This window comes from Carassius gibelio, chromosome A3, assembly GCF_023724105.1.
Source record: "Carassius gibelio isolate Cgi1373 ecotype wild population from Czech Republic chromosome A3, carGib1.2-hapl.c, whole genome shotgun sequence".
Lineage (NCBI taxonomy): Eukaryota > Metazoa > Chordata > Actinopteri > Cypriniformes > Cyprinidae > Carassius > Carassius gibelio.
Window position 1 is genome coordinate 17,762,249 of NC_068373.1, and position 16,716 is coordinate 17,778,964.

At 39.0% G+C, this 16,716-nt stretch overlaps 1 protein-coding gene across 1 annotated transcript; it reads left to right on the top strand.

Moving 5' to 3' along the window:
• Positions 1-629: 629 nt before the first annotated feature.
• Positions 630-15,195, top strand: LOC127950303 (TBC1 domain family member 10A-like). Its single transcript, XM_052547300.1, has 10 exons — positions 630-1,126; positions 5,583-6,436; positions 9,046-9,145; positions 9,254-9,361; positions 9,624-9,730; positions 10,186-10,300; positions 10,444-10,509; positions 10,598-10,787; positions 11,364-11,518; positions 11,610-15,195. Exons 2-10 carry the CDS (start codon positions 5,604-5,606, stop codon positions 12,462-12,464), a joined length of 2,529 nt encoding a protein of 842 aa, XP_052403260.1. The 5' UTR covers positions 630-1,126; positions 5,583-5,603; the 3' UTR covers positions 12,465-15,195.
• Positions 15,196-16,716: the final 1,521 nt, after the last annotated feature.

Below are 16,716 nucleotides of genomic sequence, written 5' to 3' on the forward strand. Positions count from 1 at the left end.
TATAATTATATGACCAGCACCTGTATGTATGAATTTATTATTGTTATTATGGCTTTAATATATATAAAAAAAAAAAAAAAACCAAGACTTTTTTACACGTTACATGTAACCTACTTACCAATACCTGTAAATCCTAATCCCAAGAAGCCTGTTATTAATATTACTTAGTAGTTATTTGTGTAATTACCCTGTAACAAAGCCACCTTAAAATAAATTGTACCAAAAGAACAATTATTATTTAATTAGTTTATACACTATATACAGTTTTTATATTTATTTGTTATTGTCAATAATGTTTCCCTTATGTTAATTTTCCTAGGATATATAGCTTATTAAAAGATAAAATTGCTCTCAGGGATGAAGAATATCCATTGTTAGTGTTTTTATTTATTTATTTATTTTATTAATGCTCAAAACATTATACAGACAATAACAATGAGAAGTAAAATAAAACAGAGAGAATAGACACAATAGGAATTAAATACAGTGATGTAAATAAAAATACTCACGCTTCTTGAAAACTACAAGTCGTTAAATAAAAAATAAATAAATAAAATAAATAAATAAAAAATTTAACTTGTTAAAGCATTTCATTCAATTTCAACACGAGTGTTTTGCATTGACCTGGCTGGGCGTCTTTGCGTCATTCCAACCACCGCGTTCACGCCTTGCGTCCCGGGTGCGCGCACGTCGCTGTCACTCGGAGTTGGTTGGTTGTAGGAAATGCAGACACGGCGAGATGTCAGCAGGGCCGTGTTTATCTCTTCCAGCCAAGGATGATACCCGTTTGACATTTCAGATGGTTTCCTAACTTTTTTTAAAACGCAACGCACAAGTGAACTCAATGCCAACAGTGATACGGATTTGTTTGCGCGCGGATGAGTGGGAAGCACGTACGGAGCGGCACTGTTTAGCTAGCACCGTTAGCCCAGCAGCACACCGCCCTCCACACTCAGACCCCCAACCGTACTTTAGGCTTTATCATTAGAACTTTTCTACCGGCCCAGCGGCTTACCTCGCTCGCGCCCTTGCATCCGTTCAGCAGCGGGGGGGCGGTCACGGTAACCGGAGCAGACAGGAGCCCCCCCGGGACGGACGGACGGACGGACAGATCCCACAGCGGCGGGTGAGTCTGAATAATAAGGATGAGGATGATAATGAGCACACTCGTCTCTTTTATCTCTTCTCATATGGAACAGATGTGACAAAACAGATGAACACCGTTAAAAGCTAGTCCGCCGTAAACCGGGAAGTTGAGCTGATCGGTTACTGTAGACTCGAGCTAGCAAGTTAGCAGGCCACATTCAACAGCTAAATATATTACATTAAGTTACAATAAAAAATAAAAAAACTTCTCAATTTCATACACATTTTATGAACCATAAGAGTGAATCGCGTATCTCAGCACAATACGGGCACGTGTGTTGAGAGGATGTTGCGTGACAGATCAGACAGCAGCTTTAGGATAAACTTGGCAGTCACATATCCAGCGTCAGGTGCTATATGCTCACTTCATGACCTTGTGTGTTTTATGACTGTGGTCTTGCGTTTAAAGTCATTATGTATTTTGTGTATATGTTGGCCCTTTTAAACGGAGGTTTCACGGGATCCGGTAGCGAATTATTGTCCATTCACCTCACATGTGGTTAATTACATCACAGCATTCAGTTCATACTTTTACATCATTGCCTTTTTAAAACCTGGCACTGAAAGCTCACATGTGTGGTTTGTTTACAACTCATTCGTCCTCACACTTTAGATATTATTAGGCTTGGAGACCCGGAACGAACACAGTTGCCGTGTATGGGTGGAGTCCCACAAAGTAAGCATTGTCCAATTCATGAACGATTCCTTCTTTCGAATAGAATCTTTTTAGTGAATCGATTGAACCGATACGAATGAGTCATTCCCGATTTGGTCTTTTTAGTCGGTCCGAGCTGTTCGCGAGTCAACAGTTTACTGACTGGACAGACTGACTCCAAGAGTGTTTGGAGGATTTGACTGTTGAGGGAAGAAAAAAATACATTAAGAATCAAACAGCAGCTTAAATGTTACAAATGTATGACAGGTTTATCATCACATTACGTTTTTCAGCCAGAATGTAAATAAATATTGGCCAATGAAAATTATCATTTATATTTAGTTACCAAATTAACTTGGTCTTTTTGAGCTGACTCTATAGGAGCATGATTAATTACACTGTGTCAAATGATATGTTTTTGCACCCGGTTAAAAATAAAATAAATAAAGATTTGTTAGAATTAGTAAGGTTTTCTTTCTTTACCACAAAAATAAAGAAAAAAAACAACAACTCCTGATGAGTTTTGCATTGAGGTTTATTAATAGCTGGTTATGAGATAATGCTTTATAACACACTACTTTCTGTGAATGTGAATGTTCCATCAGCTTTTTTTTTTTTTACCTTCACACATGAGCTGTGAGTCCAGACCAACTGAGCTGTCTGCCTAGAAGGCGTTTGAGCTTCACAGGCGTGTTCGAATGTTCAGCCACTGTGTTTCTGTCAAGGAACCACTTCCTTTTCATCTCCTGTCAGCATCTGTACTCAGACACATTTATATATAGATCATGCGGAAGTCTAAGAGGCAGATCTTAGTGTAAGAGGAAATAGTGGTACCCTGTTCCTATGTATCTAAACTGGACCTGTTTTACTAGTGCAGCTTTACACTTTAATCAAATCATCACTGTAGTTTGTCTGCGTCTTCAGAATTCACTAAAATCTGAATGGCTGCATCTGTACATACCTTCGAGAAGCCTAAGATCTGGTGACCAGAACCTTTTTTTAATTACCCGTCTGTTTTCATTGGCCTATTAGGTTTTATATTCCTGCCTATTATATTTTCTATTTGCCTTTTATTTGGTTCTGGTTCTTTGCTTTAGTCTGTTTTGTGTGTTCTCAATACTTTTATGATGCTGCTTCTCTTGTGAAGCACTTCGGTCAGTCTTGTGGTTGTTTTGAATGTGCTATACAAATAAAGTAACCTTGAAACTGTAAATGAGACTCTTTGTGAAACAGTTGACCATTGTCTTTACTGAACAATACAAAGGTCCTCTGAATGTTTCTTACTCTTGAGGATATGGTTAAATACAATGCGTCATGTCACATGTTGTTACCTTTCATTTATTTGAATTCTTAATTTAAGTATAGACAAGTTGTTTATGTGGTATAACTTTTGCATAAATGGCTAGTTGTTTCATGTTCATCATCTGCTGTATTGTAATTTTTATTTTGTTTCTTCAGAATCTATAAAAACGTAACTTTTAATGTGGTCAAAGTGACTGTTTAAAGGTAGACTACTAATCAGTCAGATTTTTATTTTAATGTAATATTTATTTAATTTTTATTAATTCAGTTAAACTGATTAAGACCAATTTAATACTCAGCAAGGAGCATTGGAAGTGAAAAAGTTGCTTAATAATAATAATGTTACAAAAGTCCATTGTAAGTGCAATATATTTCTAAATATTTACCTTATAATATAATATATACCTTTAATATAGATAATAAATGGTAAAACAAATATAGAATCTACTGTGTTCCCCACAATCTTCACAGTACCTTGCAAATCACAAATGAATTTAGTCTTTGATTTGGATGAGAGCTGCTCTGTCCGAACAGATTGCACTATATTTTCACTGTTTTATTTTTATTTAATTTTTTTTAAATCATTTTCTAACTGTTTTTAAATGTTTTAATCATTTTAAAAGTTTTAAAATTGCTTGTTTTATTTTTGTTAAGTTTGTCTTCATGATTATTTTACTTTCTTTTATGTAAAGCACTTTGAATTACCATTGTGTACGAAATGTGCTATATAAATAAACTTGTCTTGCCTTGCTCTCCAAACTGCATTTCTTTTGTGGTTTTACTTGAGATTAGATAAATGTACAGTCTCCCACCACATGCAGCTCTTCTCACACAGGATTTACATCCTTCTGGAGAGTATAAAGGCGGACTTATGGTTATTGTGAAAAAGAGATGTGGCGGAGGCAGAAGTTTTGATCAGGCCTGTGAAAAAGTGAGCAGGCACTAATGGATAGAGTCTGACTTAATATCCAGGCCATTTCAATCTTCTTTTCTTTCATCCTATTGAAAAATAAACTGTGGAACACAGTAGAAGACATGCATAGTAAAACTACCATGTCTCCATCACAGTCACAAATGTCATTCACAACAGCCCCAGATTACAACCCGCTGCTCGAACTATAAGGTTAGAAGCTGTGTAGAGAGAATCCCTTAGGCCAGGTCGCTAATGCACGTCTGCTCAACTGATACGAATATGAAACACAGACGTGAACTTTCTATCAGCTGTGGCTTAAGTCACAGAACATCGACAAACTGTAGCTGTAACCTGTGCACATAAAACCTGAGAAGCAGTTAGAACGAAAATTATTTATTCCAAAACAGAAGTCGTTTATCTGTATATTTTCATTTTCATTTCATCAGTCTACATTGAATTAATACAGTAAATACAGTTTACTGATTAAATGAAACAGAAGTCATTTGTCTGTACATTTTAATTTTTCTTTCATCTGTCTACAGCAAATGTACAAAGATAGCTTATTCAAGGCGCCGTATTTCCTCATCATATTTCCTCAGACATATTAGATATATTAAAAGTGTATCAATTATTTAATTCAGAAATGGCATGTTTCAGATTTTTTTAAATTTGTTAATGCATTATTTACTTTAATAGGCCTATGTATTTGAGAAAAAGTGCAGTTAGTCACCGGCGTCAGTTGCAAATATGATAAAAATAAAATAGTCTTTGTGAGGATAGCAGCTGGTCTTAAATTCTTTAGACACTACACACATGAACGACTTCAAACAACGACTGAAAACACAGACTGAGACCAAATTAAATTCATAATTGGCCTGACAGGGGTGTGTTCCCAGCTTTACAGAGTGAACCAAGTCAGAGCTTTGATATATATTCATAAAAAAAAAAACCTTGCATAATTAAGTAAAAAGTACTTTTAAATATCATAAGCCTGCAAGAACTCATTAAGAATTATGCAGAACCACATTTTATTTATTTTAATATTTAAGATGTTATAATAATTTTAATTGTGTTAAAATAGATTTAAAAAATATTTAACAAATATTATATTTGCATATTCATAGTAGATGCAAATTTCCTATGATATCATGCTGATCTATAATCATGAGCCTGTTCATCATAGTGGGCGGGCCTATGCCCTTCAGGCCGGTCTGCTGGCTACGCCCCTGAATCAGAGGCTCACAGATCGTTTTAGGCAGCACCTCTTTAGTTGAATGCTTTATAGGTGTGTTATGTTATTATTTTGGTGTAAAACAAATGAGAAAATTGTTTCTTTGGAGAGCTATGATGTGAGACATGCTTGTGGATTTTCACAGAGGATTTATTTTAGAAACAATTCCACATGAGTAGAATTTCCTGCAAACTGTCACATCTAAACACCTGCATCATTGCAAACCGTTTACGAATTGGGTTCATGCTTTTTAATGATATCCCAGTGTTTGTTCTTATTCCTGTCCTCTAAGGAATAATTACTGACTATATCATTCTTGTTTCTCTTTTGATCAGTTGTATCGGTGAGGAGCAGCCATGGCTGAAATCACCGCCCTCACTCCCTCTCCTCCCGGTATGGCTGACCCTCCAGTCCCTGCTCCCACCAGCCCACAGCCTCTCCCCTCTGAAACTCCCATCCCAAAATCATCTCTCTATGGGGACCGAGCCGTGATGGGGAACCCAACATTACAGGCAAGCGGAAAAATCTCTTCTTCTAGGGAGAGCACACCAGTCAAAAACAGTGGCGCTCTCGATTCAGCAGCATCAGTGAGTGCTGCTGGGCCTCCTGCAGAGGTACTAGCTGCTCCAGATGGAGAGAGAAATGGGAAAAATGATTTAATCGACCAAACGGAGCGACACAGTGAAGCACAGGAGCAACAGATGCCATCATCGCCTGAACTTAACCCCAGTCCTAATCTCTATCCCAACGTTCAAGTCAGCCAGACCTCCAGTCCTGTTCCCCCCGTGGACATTCCTCCACAGTTTACACCTCCTGTTCCCATCTCCAATCCGGCCCCCTCTTCACAAGACTTAGAAGCACAAACAGTCCCCCAGCCCGAGTCGGCCCAGAACCCCGAACCTAACTCTCCCAGCACTGAGCCCCCTTGCACACCCTCCAGGGCTGAGCCCCCAGCTGTACTGGTGCAGGAGTCCAGTGGGTCCTGGGTTCTGCCCTCCTCTTACTCGCGACCAGCCCCGGACACGCTCAGCTACCTGGAGTCAGCCAGCCTAATGTCCGGCACGCTGGAGTCTCTGTCGGGGCTCGGCGATGATGGCAGCTCTTTTGGATCAGACTCCGAGGTCAACGGTCCAGTGAAGCGTACTGATAAATATGGCTTCCTGGGAGGAACACAGTATAGTGAGGGCAGGTGGGTGTGTGTGTGTGTGTGTTTGTGTGTGAACTGAATGACTCAAAACCACATTCTCACATGCTATTTTTATGGTTTCCTTATTAGCACTTCGAGCAAAGAGATACCGCTTCAGTTTATAAGAGCATTTGACATATTTCAGCATGTGAATATTTGTGTATTTTCCACTGTAAAAATGTACACCTTTCCTGTAAACATATCGATATTTTCAGGATTGGAGTTTCGACTATACAGAGCAGTCAACTTAAATAATTCTGAGATTAATAGTTTTTAATAATTTTATTTAAAATTAATAAAGTTAATGTTACTCAAATTAACATGGAACACTTCACAAACCATTTTTCTTTCACAATCTGATGTGTTTTCAAGTGATTCAGGATGCTCATCTGATTACAGCAATACTGTTTTACTGTATTTGACCATTAAGTTTCCTAAGGACCAGACTAGTTTTGTGATCTAACCCTGTCTTCCAACTTGCATTTCTAGTTTAAGCTTCAGTAGCAAGAATAGTTTTAACGCCTGTTTGCACCAAGAACAGTAACTTTAGTAACAACTATAAAAATAACTACATTAGCATCCGCAATAATGCACAACAACTTTCTGTTTATTTTAAGTATATGCTGCGGTTATGTTCTTTGCCATTATAAATGCCCATGCTCTTTAACATCAGCTGGAATCTGATTGGTCAATGTTTTTTTATTGCCCATCAGCTGGAAAAAGTAGTTCTGAAAGTGCTCTAACCAGTGTGCCGTTATCATTGAGTTGGTGAGGTTGACTTCCCTTCTCATGAAATTAAGCTATTATTAGATTATTTAACATTATAGTTACAGTTCTTCCTAGTTTGTGAACTGGCCTTAAGAGTTTGTAAATTTGACTCATTTTTAGATCAAATTAAACTGCAAAACTATCACTCTTTTTCACAGTTCATCATCACTGCAAGTATTCCAAGAAATCTAGTTTCCAGTTTTTTTTTAAGATATAAGATTTTTAAAATAATATTGATTTAATGCATTAGTAAAATAAAGTAGGTAAATTTTGATATTTATTTTATACTGTCATTTATATGTATACATAAAATTGAAAGTGATATATTTTGTAATTGTTCATTATTCACATTCTTGTGCCTGGCTCTAGTTCATTCCTTGGTTTGATGAATCAGAATAAGCATGTATAATAGATGTGAATGAGGGGGTAATTGGCAGCACCTGATGTGAATGCTGCTGGGATATTAATAATTAATGTCTACAACAGAGAGCAGGATGAGCATTTGGTGCATTCTTCCTGTACCCTCCTCTCTAGCTCGCTCTCCGTGTCCTTCATGTGTTTGTTGTGAGTGACTCAGATCGTGCTGAGAGGGCTCGTCTGACTCAGAGTGCACTGACTGTCTCACTTTTTGTCTCCCTCTTCCCCTGACTGTCTCTGCTTTATCTCTAGTACTGACTAATTCTGCTAAAATGGGCACGAACACTGTCGTTTACATTTGAACGTTTCCTTTTTTTATTCCTGTTCAGCATTAACTTATTAACCACCACATGTTTTTCCAGCTATTTCAAATTGGTCGGTGAGGGTTAGCCTTAAATTAGACTTTCTCATTTGGTCTGTGTACTGTGAATTAGTTTTCTGCTATATATCATTATTATTATTATTCTTATTTTGTAAGCCATTGTATCAATCAGACATAGCTAAACAAATCTAAAAGCCTGTTTACTAAAAGTCTCACATTTGCTACATATTTGCTATATATATATATATATATATATATATATATATATATATATATATATATATATTTATTTATTATTATTATTTTTTTTTTTTTATATATATATTATTTTAGGGTATTTCCTTGTTTGTCAAACTGGTAAAGCAATATGTCCAAATTCATATTTGTTACCTCATTTTAGAAGATATCTCTATTTTTTATTAGTTGTATTAAATTCAGTACGTCTAAACAGTGTAGCTATTTTCAGAGACATTATTTCTTGCCTTTAAGATACTGACTTGTTCACAAAGTTTTTAGATTTATACTTAAGAAGTCAAGTGAAGGCTGACGTTAACTGTTAAGTCAAGAAATTGTTTTGTACTAAAAGGTTTCCCAAATAGTGTAAATACTGGCTCTGTGCTGTTATTAAAGCTGTGTGCTGTGTCTGAGCATCACGACCAACACCAAATAATGACATTGGCTTACTTTTTTTACAGTGATAGGCTAGAATGACAGTGTCTGTCTTTATAAAACATTATTATTTTTGCAGTTCTGTTTGATGGCACAGAAATAGCATATTTCGCCTTTAAGTAGCACTCAAATCCAAGCCTCAGATTGGAGTTTCTATCTCTGGTGTCACTACGGTGCAGTGTTATATTTGTATAATTTGGTAGACATAAATTCTCAACAAAGCTACAAAGCTCTTTGGCATTATTATTTCACCAATAAGAGAAGATTTCAGGGGTTTCTGATTAGTTTTACAGCTGTCTGTTTTAGACTCAATAGTAACCCTCTCAGGTTTTGAGCCATTTGTAAGCTCGACATTATCTCAGGGCATGAGTGGGTGTTTATAGGTTTATTTGTTGTGTGTGGTGTATGTGTTTATGAATCCCTCTCTGTGTTGAAGTGAGGCGGAGATCGCTGTGGCCGTGGCGAGGCAGAGAGAGATGAAATGGTTGGACATGTTCAGAAACTGGGACAAATGGGTATCACGACGCTTTCAAAAGGTCTGTTTCTCACTTTAAGTGTCATGGAAGGCATAACTGACTAGGAATAGGAAATGCTGTGCATTTGAAGGTTTATACATGTTGAGTTATGTTTTCTTTCTGCTGCAGGTGAAAATGCGCTGCAGGAAAGGAATCCCCTCTTCACTCCGATCTAAAGCCTGGCAGCTGCTCTCCAACAGCCAGGAGCTCCTCGATTCCAATCCGGGAAAGTTTGATGTACGCTCAGGTTTGATACATCTTCTGTGAAGACAGTCGTGGTGCTAAATCAACTTCCTCCAAGTTCATATGCTGCTGCACTTTATTACACTGTCAAGAAGAGTAGTCAAACAATCTGGAGCTCTGTCTCACCTTTTAAATCTTCTTGTATGTACTTAACATGTCATGTAAATCTCAGTTTATCTGCTCAGCACACTCTTCTTTTCCTTTTTTTTTTTTTTATACACTTTCTTATATTTGTTTCACTTTTCTTGTCTCTCAGGAGTTGGAGCAAGAGCAGGGAGATCCGAAGTGGTTGGACATCATAGAGAAGGACTTGCACAGGCAGTTCCCATTCCACGAGATGTTTGCTGCTCGGGGAGGACATGGGTAAATGCAGATGAGGGTTTTATCAAGGGAAAGGGCAATCTAAGGCTTTTATTTAGAACATTGCACAATCTGAGAAACTGAAGGAAGGGATTTTGTCCCTCTTTGTTTTTAGTCTATTATCTGTATTATCTGTCTGTATTCACTGCGTAGTGTGCATACTGATACCAGATAGCCTTTGTTTCATACTTCCCAACGCTTTTACTTCACCTCTGCTTCTAATTTTTTCTTTAATGTATTTGGGGATATATCTATGCCTAATATCTAAGCAAATTATGTTTTTCCCAATTCAAACAGTATACCAATGAATAGTTATAATAATAATAGTATTATCTTTTACATGTATACCACAGAAATAAATATCAGCAGTTTTTATCCAGACTTCCATTAATCAGTTCATTTTACCTAATGTCTGTGTGTCTGTCTCTGTGTGTGTGTGTGTGTGTGTGTGTTCTCAGGCAGCAGGATCTGTACCGTATACTGAAGGCCTACACCGTCTATCGACCAGAGGAGGGTTACTGTCAGGCCCAGGCACCAGTGGCAGCCGTGCTGCTCATGCACATGCCGGCTGAGGTAAGACAGGCTTTAACAAAGCTGTCTATTTTGCTCTGCTAGGATGTTTTTCTTTAAAAACAACAGCAGGGAAAGAAATTATGACTTACTGGAATATCACAGGATATAAAACTGTCACCATCTTCACTGTCATTTTCTTCTAGCAAGCCTTCTGGTGCCTGGTGCAAATCTGTGAGAAATACTTGCCTGGATACTACAGTGCTGGGTTGGTGAGTACTCATAGCGACTCTTTTCTGGATCAGAGAAGAGGGTTCTTTTTTTTTTAACTCTTCTTTCTTCTCTTCTCCTGTCCCTCAGGAAGCCATTCAGCTGGACGGAGAGATTTTTTTCTCTCTTTTGAGGAGAGTTTGTCCCATGGCTTACCGGCACCTGAAGAAATTTAAGATCGACCCCATCTTGTACATGACAGAGTGGTTTATGTGCATTTTCTCCCGAACACTGCCTTGGTCTTGTGTCCTGCATGTCTGGGACATGTTCTTCTGTGAAGGTCAGTCAGACACATTAGAGAATAAAAGCACCTGCGATAAGTATGGAGTTAAAAATCGTTATGTTTGTGCAAATTACTTCTCTATGTTTAAATTGAATATGACTTCAAATTATGAAATAATATAATATAATGGTAATGTTTTTTTAAAGGTTTTGAAAGAGATCTTTTATGCCTACTAAGGCTGCATTTATTGGAGCTTAAATATCGTGAAATATTATTACAATTTAAAACAGCCATTTATTTTTGTCTTGTTTATTCCTGTAACTTATAAACAATTTATTCCTGTGATGACAGCTGAATTTTCAGCAGCAATTACTCCTGTCTTCGGTGTCCCATAATCTTTCATTCACTCTAATATGTTGATTTGATGCTTAAGAAAAACTTCTTATTTTAAATATTTTTATGCGAACCGTGATGCATTTTTCTTTCAGGATTCTATGAAAAGAAACAGAAAGTGAAATCAAGTTCAGAACAGCATTTATTTGAGAGAGAAATCTTCTGTGACATCATAAATGAACTTTTAAACTCTGGTACATCCTTGCATGTAAAGAAACGTGTGTGTGTGTTGTTTGTCAGGAGTGAAGATTGTGTTCCGGGTGGGTCTGGTGCTACTCAAGCAGATGTTGGGGTCTGTGGATAAGCTCCGGGAGCTGCAGGGCATGTACGAGACCATGGAGCGACTGAGGAACATCCCACCTGAATCTATCAGAGAGGAAGTTCTGGTGCAAGAGGTGCGCGCTCTTACGAGAGAACACGCTATAGAGAAGTAGCAGTAGAACATGCCATATCCTTCCTCATACTCTCTCTCTACTCTGTTTTCAGGTGGTCTCTCTGTCTGTGACGGAGTCCCTCATTGAGAGTGAGTGCCGTGTTCAGGTGCGCAAGTGGCGGGTATCTCGTGGAGAGTTGACTCACCAACCGGGCCGCCGTTTGCACGGAACACGGGCCATCTTTGAGCAGAAACAGCGAGCTGCTGCGATCAGCTCTGGCGGCAGCCTGTCGTTCCTGGCGAGTCACATCCCTCCCCCTGGACCCTTACGTGCATCATCAAGCCTCCTGTCGCTTGCTGGTCTTAGAAAGTCCAAGATGCCATTCCACTCACATAACAAGAAGGGCTCTGCTTCTGGCAGATTTGGCCAGGATTTCGTCCCACTGCAGCCCCTCGGGGACGAAACCCATGCAGTGGCCTCAAAACCTCCTGTGCCACCTGCCTCTAACGCTGGAGCCAGTGGGCGGCCACCAGTGCCGCATGGGCCCAGTCCGCTAGTTACAGCATCATCTACTACCACGCCACCGGCTCCAACCGCACACGCGTCCAGCGCACAGATGCTCCAGCCGTCACCTAAAGTCGTCTCTGAACAGATCACCCCCACAATCCCATCACCCACCGCGAACAACGCCCCATTACCACCTTGCCCAGAAACCGCAAAAACGGGAGTGGAGGAAGATGGGAAAAAGAAAAAGAAAACCAAGGAGGACAAGAAGCGAGAGAAAGAGGAGGAGAGGCAAAAATTACGGGAGAAGAAAGAGAAGGAGAAAACAGAGAAAGAAAAGATGAAGAAGGAGAAAGGCGAGAAAGAGAAGAAAAAGGAGAAGGGGGGTAAGAAAAAAGACAAAGGGGGAGGAGCAGAGCCTGAGGAAAAGAACGGAGCCGCAGCAGCAAAAGATTTGGCCTAATTCCTGCCCCGTCGTTCACTCGGCAAGAGGAAGGTGTGAGAATGGTAAAAAAAAAAAAAAAAAAAGAGGACAAGGAATCAAAACGGCTGCAGACTGGTACAGAGAGTGAGAGCGTGGAATGTCCATTTCATCTCTAGTACTGATTTCACAAGGAAAACCGGATCACGGCATCTGCCCCACGTCTCTCATCATCTCGTCTGCACTGTGCTTTCACCCAATGACCAAACAGGAAGCATTTATTACTTAGCCTTTTTATTGTTGCTTTTTTGGAGGTGGATATCTGATTGATGAGATCAGCTATATAATTAGTAGTCAATTCTGTCGTACTGTGTGCCATGGTGTACATAGACCCCTAGCACCATCTGTGCCAGTCCAGCCCCACAATCCCCCTCTGTCCATCACCTGAGAGCTTACTCAACCAGAATACCCGAATAAAACTGTTCTGTGGCGAGAAAAGCATGGCGGTCACTGGTAATAACTTATCTCTGAGTGTTCTGGAGGACCTATTTATTCATTGTTCTGTTGATTGTTAGTGTGTGTTGGTTTGTTCTTGTATGTCTGTGCCTTGGCAGTGTAATGAAGCTCTCGTCTTTCTTCTCTCTTTTCAGTCTCTCAAGGGAGCTCGTCCTTAAAGTCGCACACTTCTCAGAGGAATTAATAAATGTTGGGGAGTGGAGGAGATAAGTTGAACTGACTGGGGGGGGGGGGGGGAATTAATAGCCACTTTTAATTCCCCATTTAAAGAAGTAAATTTGAATATTTAAGTTAACATAATTATTAAAAAGAAATTCAAACTGTTCATGATAAGTGAACCTGTCTATCTCCGCTCAAAGACACGGCCTCACCCAAAAATTCCTTTTGACGTCGAGCTTATTTGTTGTTTTTCTATCTTCTTTTTCAAATAAATTTGCATCACATAAACTGCAGTAAACGTTAAATTCTGCAAAGCGTGACAGTCACTCCAGATATCTGTGTTTTTTTTTTTATGTTAATTATCTTGATGTTGATATGGATGTAGAGTTTAGACTAGGATTTTAATAAATTGATGCACTGAGACCTGTTGATTTTCACCACTAACCTTGATCGGTTCATTAATGTAGGGCAGTCGCTAATCCAGCTCACACAACTCTTGAAGTCTGCGCCTTGTTGGATGGGAACGGTTTGGTGCAGCACCGTAGCATTAACCTTTGACCTTTGAAGCTCTTGGCTTCAGGCTGTAATATTGTGATGTTTAAACTATTAATTGAATTGGATGAAATCATATACTATATTATAGCTTCTATTAGTCTTGGTTTGAATTAGATTTTTTATTTTTCTACGCAAGTATGCACTGCAGAGGCCTGGTAGACTGGAACGGCAGTGAGCTTGGTTTGAGGAGAGCGATGCATTTAATCACAGGATTTATTTTTATTTTATTGTTAAGCGCTGAAAATAATTTTTGCACATTTTTCTGCCAACATCCTGGAGAACAAAAACAAGCAGTTATTTATTTTAGACATGTTATAATCACTAGCTTGTCTAATAGTACTGCAGTATTTGTGTTACGGGAGATGGCGACTTCATACTGATTATTATTTCATTCTGATCTTTTATTATTATTATTATGCCCCATTGAAGGGGGAAGTGATCCCAAAGAGTTGGGAGAGAAAAGGAATGCATCAATAAAATGTATTCTAGGCATTGTTGTGTTAATAAAACATGTAAAATACAACCCTTAACACAAGCTTCTCCCGAACAGTGTTACTGTTGATGTGACGTGAACACTGAAGTGAATTAAACTCCAAAGTAATCCACTGACCCCTCAGTATTTTTAATTATTGTGATACATTCACCAGGTGACTGGACCATACTTACTAAACTCCTACTTGATATAAAGTATTTTCTTTCAAGACAGAAGAGACCTGAAGTGGTTTCTAGGTTGCAGATGGTAGCCAAATACTCATGTCAATGTTTTAATGGTGTCTCCTGTGTTTACTGAACTTGTTCAGTCTCGACTGCAGGGGGTCAAACCAATACCACACAGGGTTTCAGGGATACCCTTCCTGACCTCAGTGGGCTTTGCTTCGTCTAAAGGCACCACTGTTCAAATGGAAAACAAGCAAATGATGTCTATGCAAATGTTATGTTCCTAACTATGGCACAGTGTAGATGTTGACATTTATGTTGTGGCCAGCAGGTGGCTCAGGCTCCCTTCACTGTTGACAGCAGCACTGGATATGTTGAAGGAAAGGTGTCTTGTTTTAAGTTCCAAGCACTAGCATAGACCTGGTTTTTGTGCCTGTCAGGCCACATTCACTAACACCATCTGGTCTCTATTGCCACCCGAGAGTGCGACAGGTGGACTTGAAACGGTTCGGACGCTGTGCTCACCAATGATTAATGCAAGGCCATCCAGTGTTGCTTTACTAACACTCTTGAGACAGCTGGGTCAGGGTTTAAAGTAGTTTGCCTTGTCTTAATTTATGCATTGGTGAATAAGACCCAATGTATGCTGTAGGATTGTTGTAAAAATCATTTGAAATCATTTTCGTTTTAATGTATTTAGGTTCGTTCTCTCATCCTGTCCTTTGTATGTCTCCTGCTTGTTTTTATGTTTACATGACACCATTTACAGTTGAGAATGAAATGAATTCATAGATGAAGACAGTTGTTCTAAAACTGCAGAGGAGGAAGTTCACAGTGTATTTAATAATTACAGTTATGAAGAACAATAAATCGTAATGTATTAAAATCTCCCTCGCGTGTGTTTCTTTCTGTTCATGTAATGAGTTATTTTAAGTGACGTGGGACTATTTTGATACAGTGAATTCATCACCTCACGACGAAACTGAGGTTTTGTGTCACGTCCGGGTTACATGATTCACACGTCATGTGCTTGGATATATATCTAAAGGGTTCTTCCCCTTATGAGTGTTAACCTTATGTGGAAATGTGCCTAATGCAGTAATTGCTCGTATGACACTCACTCCAAGTGAGAGTAACGTAAAGCGATAAACCCTGACAAGGTGGTCTTGTATAACGTTGTTGTTTTTTTGCTGCGTTGTCTGATTGATTGTGCATTACAAGCCTTAACCAATAAATACAGTATTGTTCAAAATAATAGCAGTACAATGTGACTAACCAGAATAATCAAGGTTTTTCGTATATTTTTTTATTGCTACGTGGCAAACAAGTTACCAGTAGGTTCAGTAGATTCTCAGAAAACAAATGAGACCCAGCATTCATGATATGCACGCTCTTAAGGCTGTGCAATTGGGCAATTAGTTGAATTAGTTGAAAGGGGTGTGTTCAAAAAAATAGCAGTGTGGCATTCAATCACTGAGGTCATCAATTTTGTGAAGAAACAGGTGTGAATCAGGTGGCCCCTATTTAAGGATGAAGCCAACACTTGTTGAACATGCATTTGAAAGCTGAGGAAAATGGGTCGTTCAAGACATTGTTCAGAAGAACAGCGTACTTTGATTAAAAAGTTGATTAGAGAGGGGAAAACCTATAAAGAGGTGCAAAAAATGATAGGCTGTTCAGCTAAAATGATCTCCAATGCCTTAAAATGGAGAGCAAAACCAGAGAGACGTGGAAGAAAACGGAAGACAACCATCAAAATGGATAGAAGAATAACCAGAATGGCAAAGGCTCAGCCAATGATCACCTCCAGGATGATCAAATACAGTCTGGAGTTACCTGTAAGTACTGTGACAGTTAGAAGACGTCTGTGTGAAGCTAATCTATTTTCAAGAATCCCCCGCAAAGTCCCTCTGTTAAAAAAAAGGCATGTGCAGAAGAGGTTACAATTTGCCAAAGAACACATCAACTGGCCTAAAGAGAAATGGAGGAACATTTTTGTGGACTGATGAGAGTAAAATTGTTCTTTTTGGGTCCAAGGGCCACAGGCAGTTTGTGAGACGACCCCCAAACTCTGAATTCAAGCCACAGTACACAGTGAAGACAGTGAAGCATGGAGGTGCAAGCATCATGATATGGGCATGTTTCTCCTACTATGGTGTTGGGCCTATTTATCGCATACCAGGGATCATGGATCAGTTTGCATATGTTAAAATACTTGAAGAGGTCATGTTGCCCTATGCTGAAGAGGACATGCCCTTGAAATGGTTGTTTCAACAAGACAATGACCCAAAACACACTAGTAAACGGGCAAAGTCTTGGTTCCAAACCAACAAAATTAATGTTATGGAGTGGCCAGCCCAATATCCAGACCTTAATCCAATTGAGAACTTGTGGGGTGCTGTTTCTG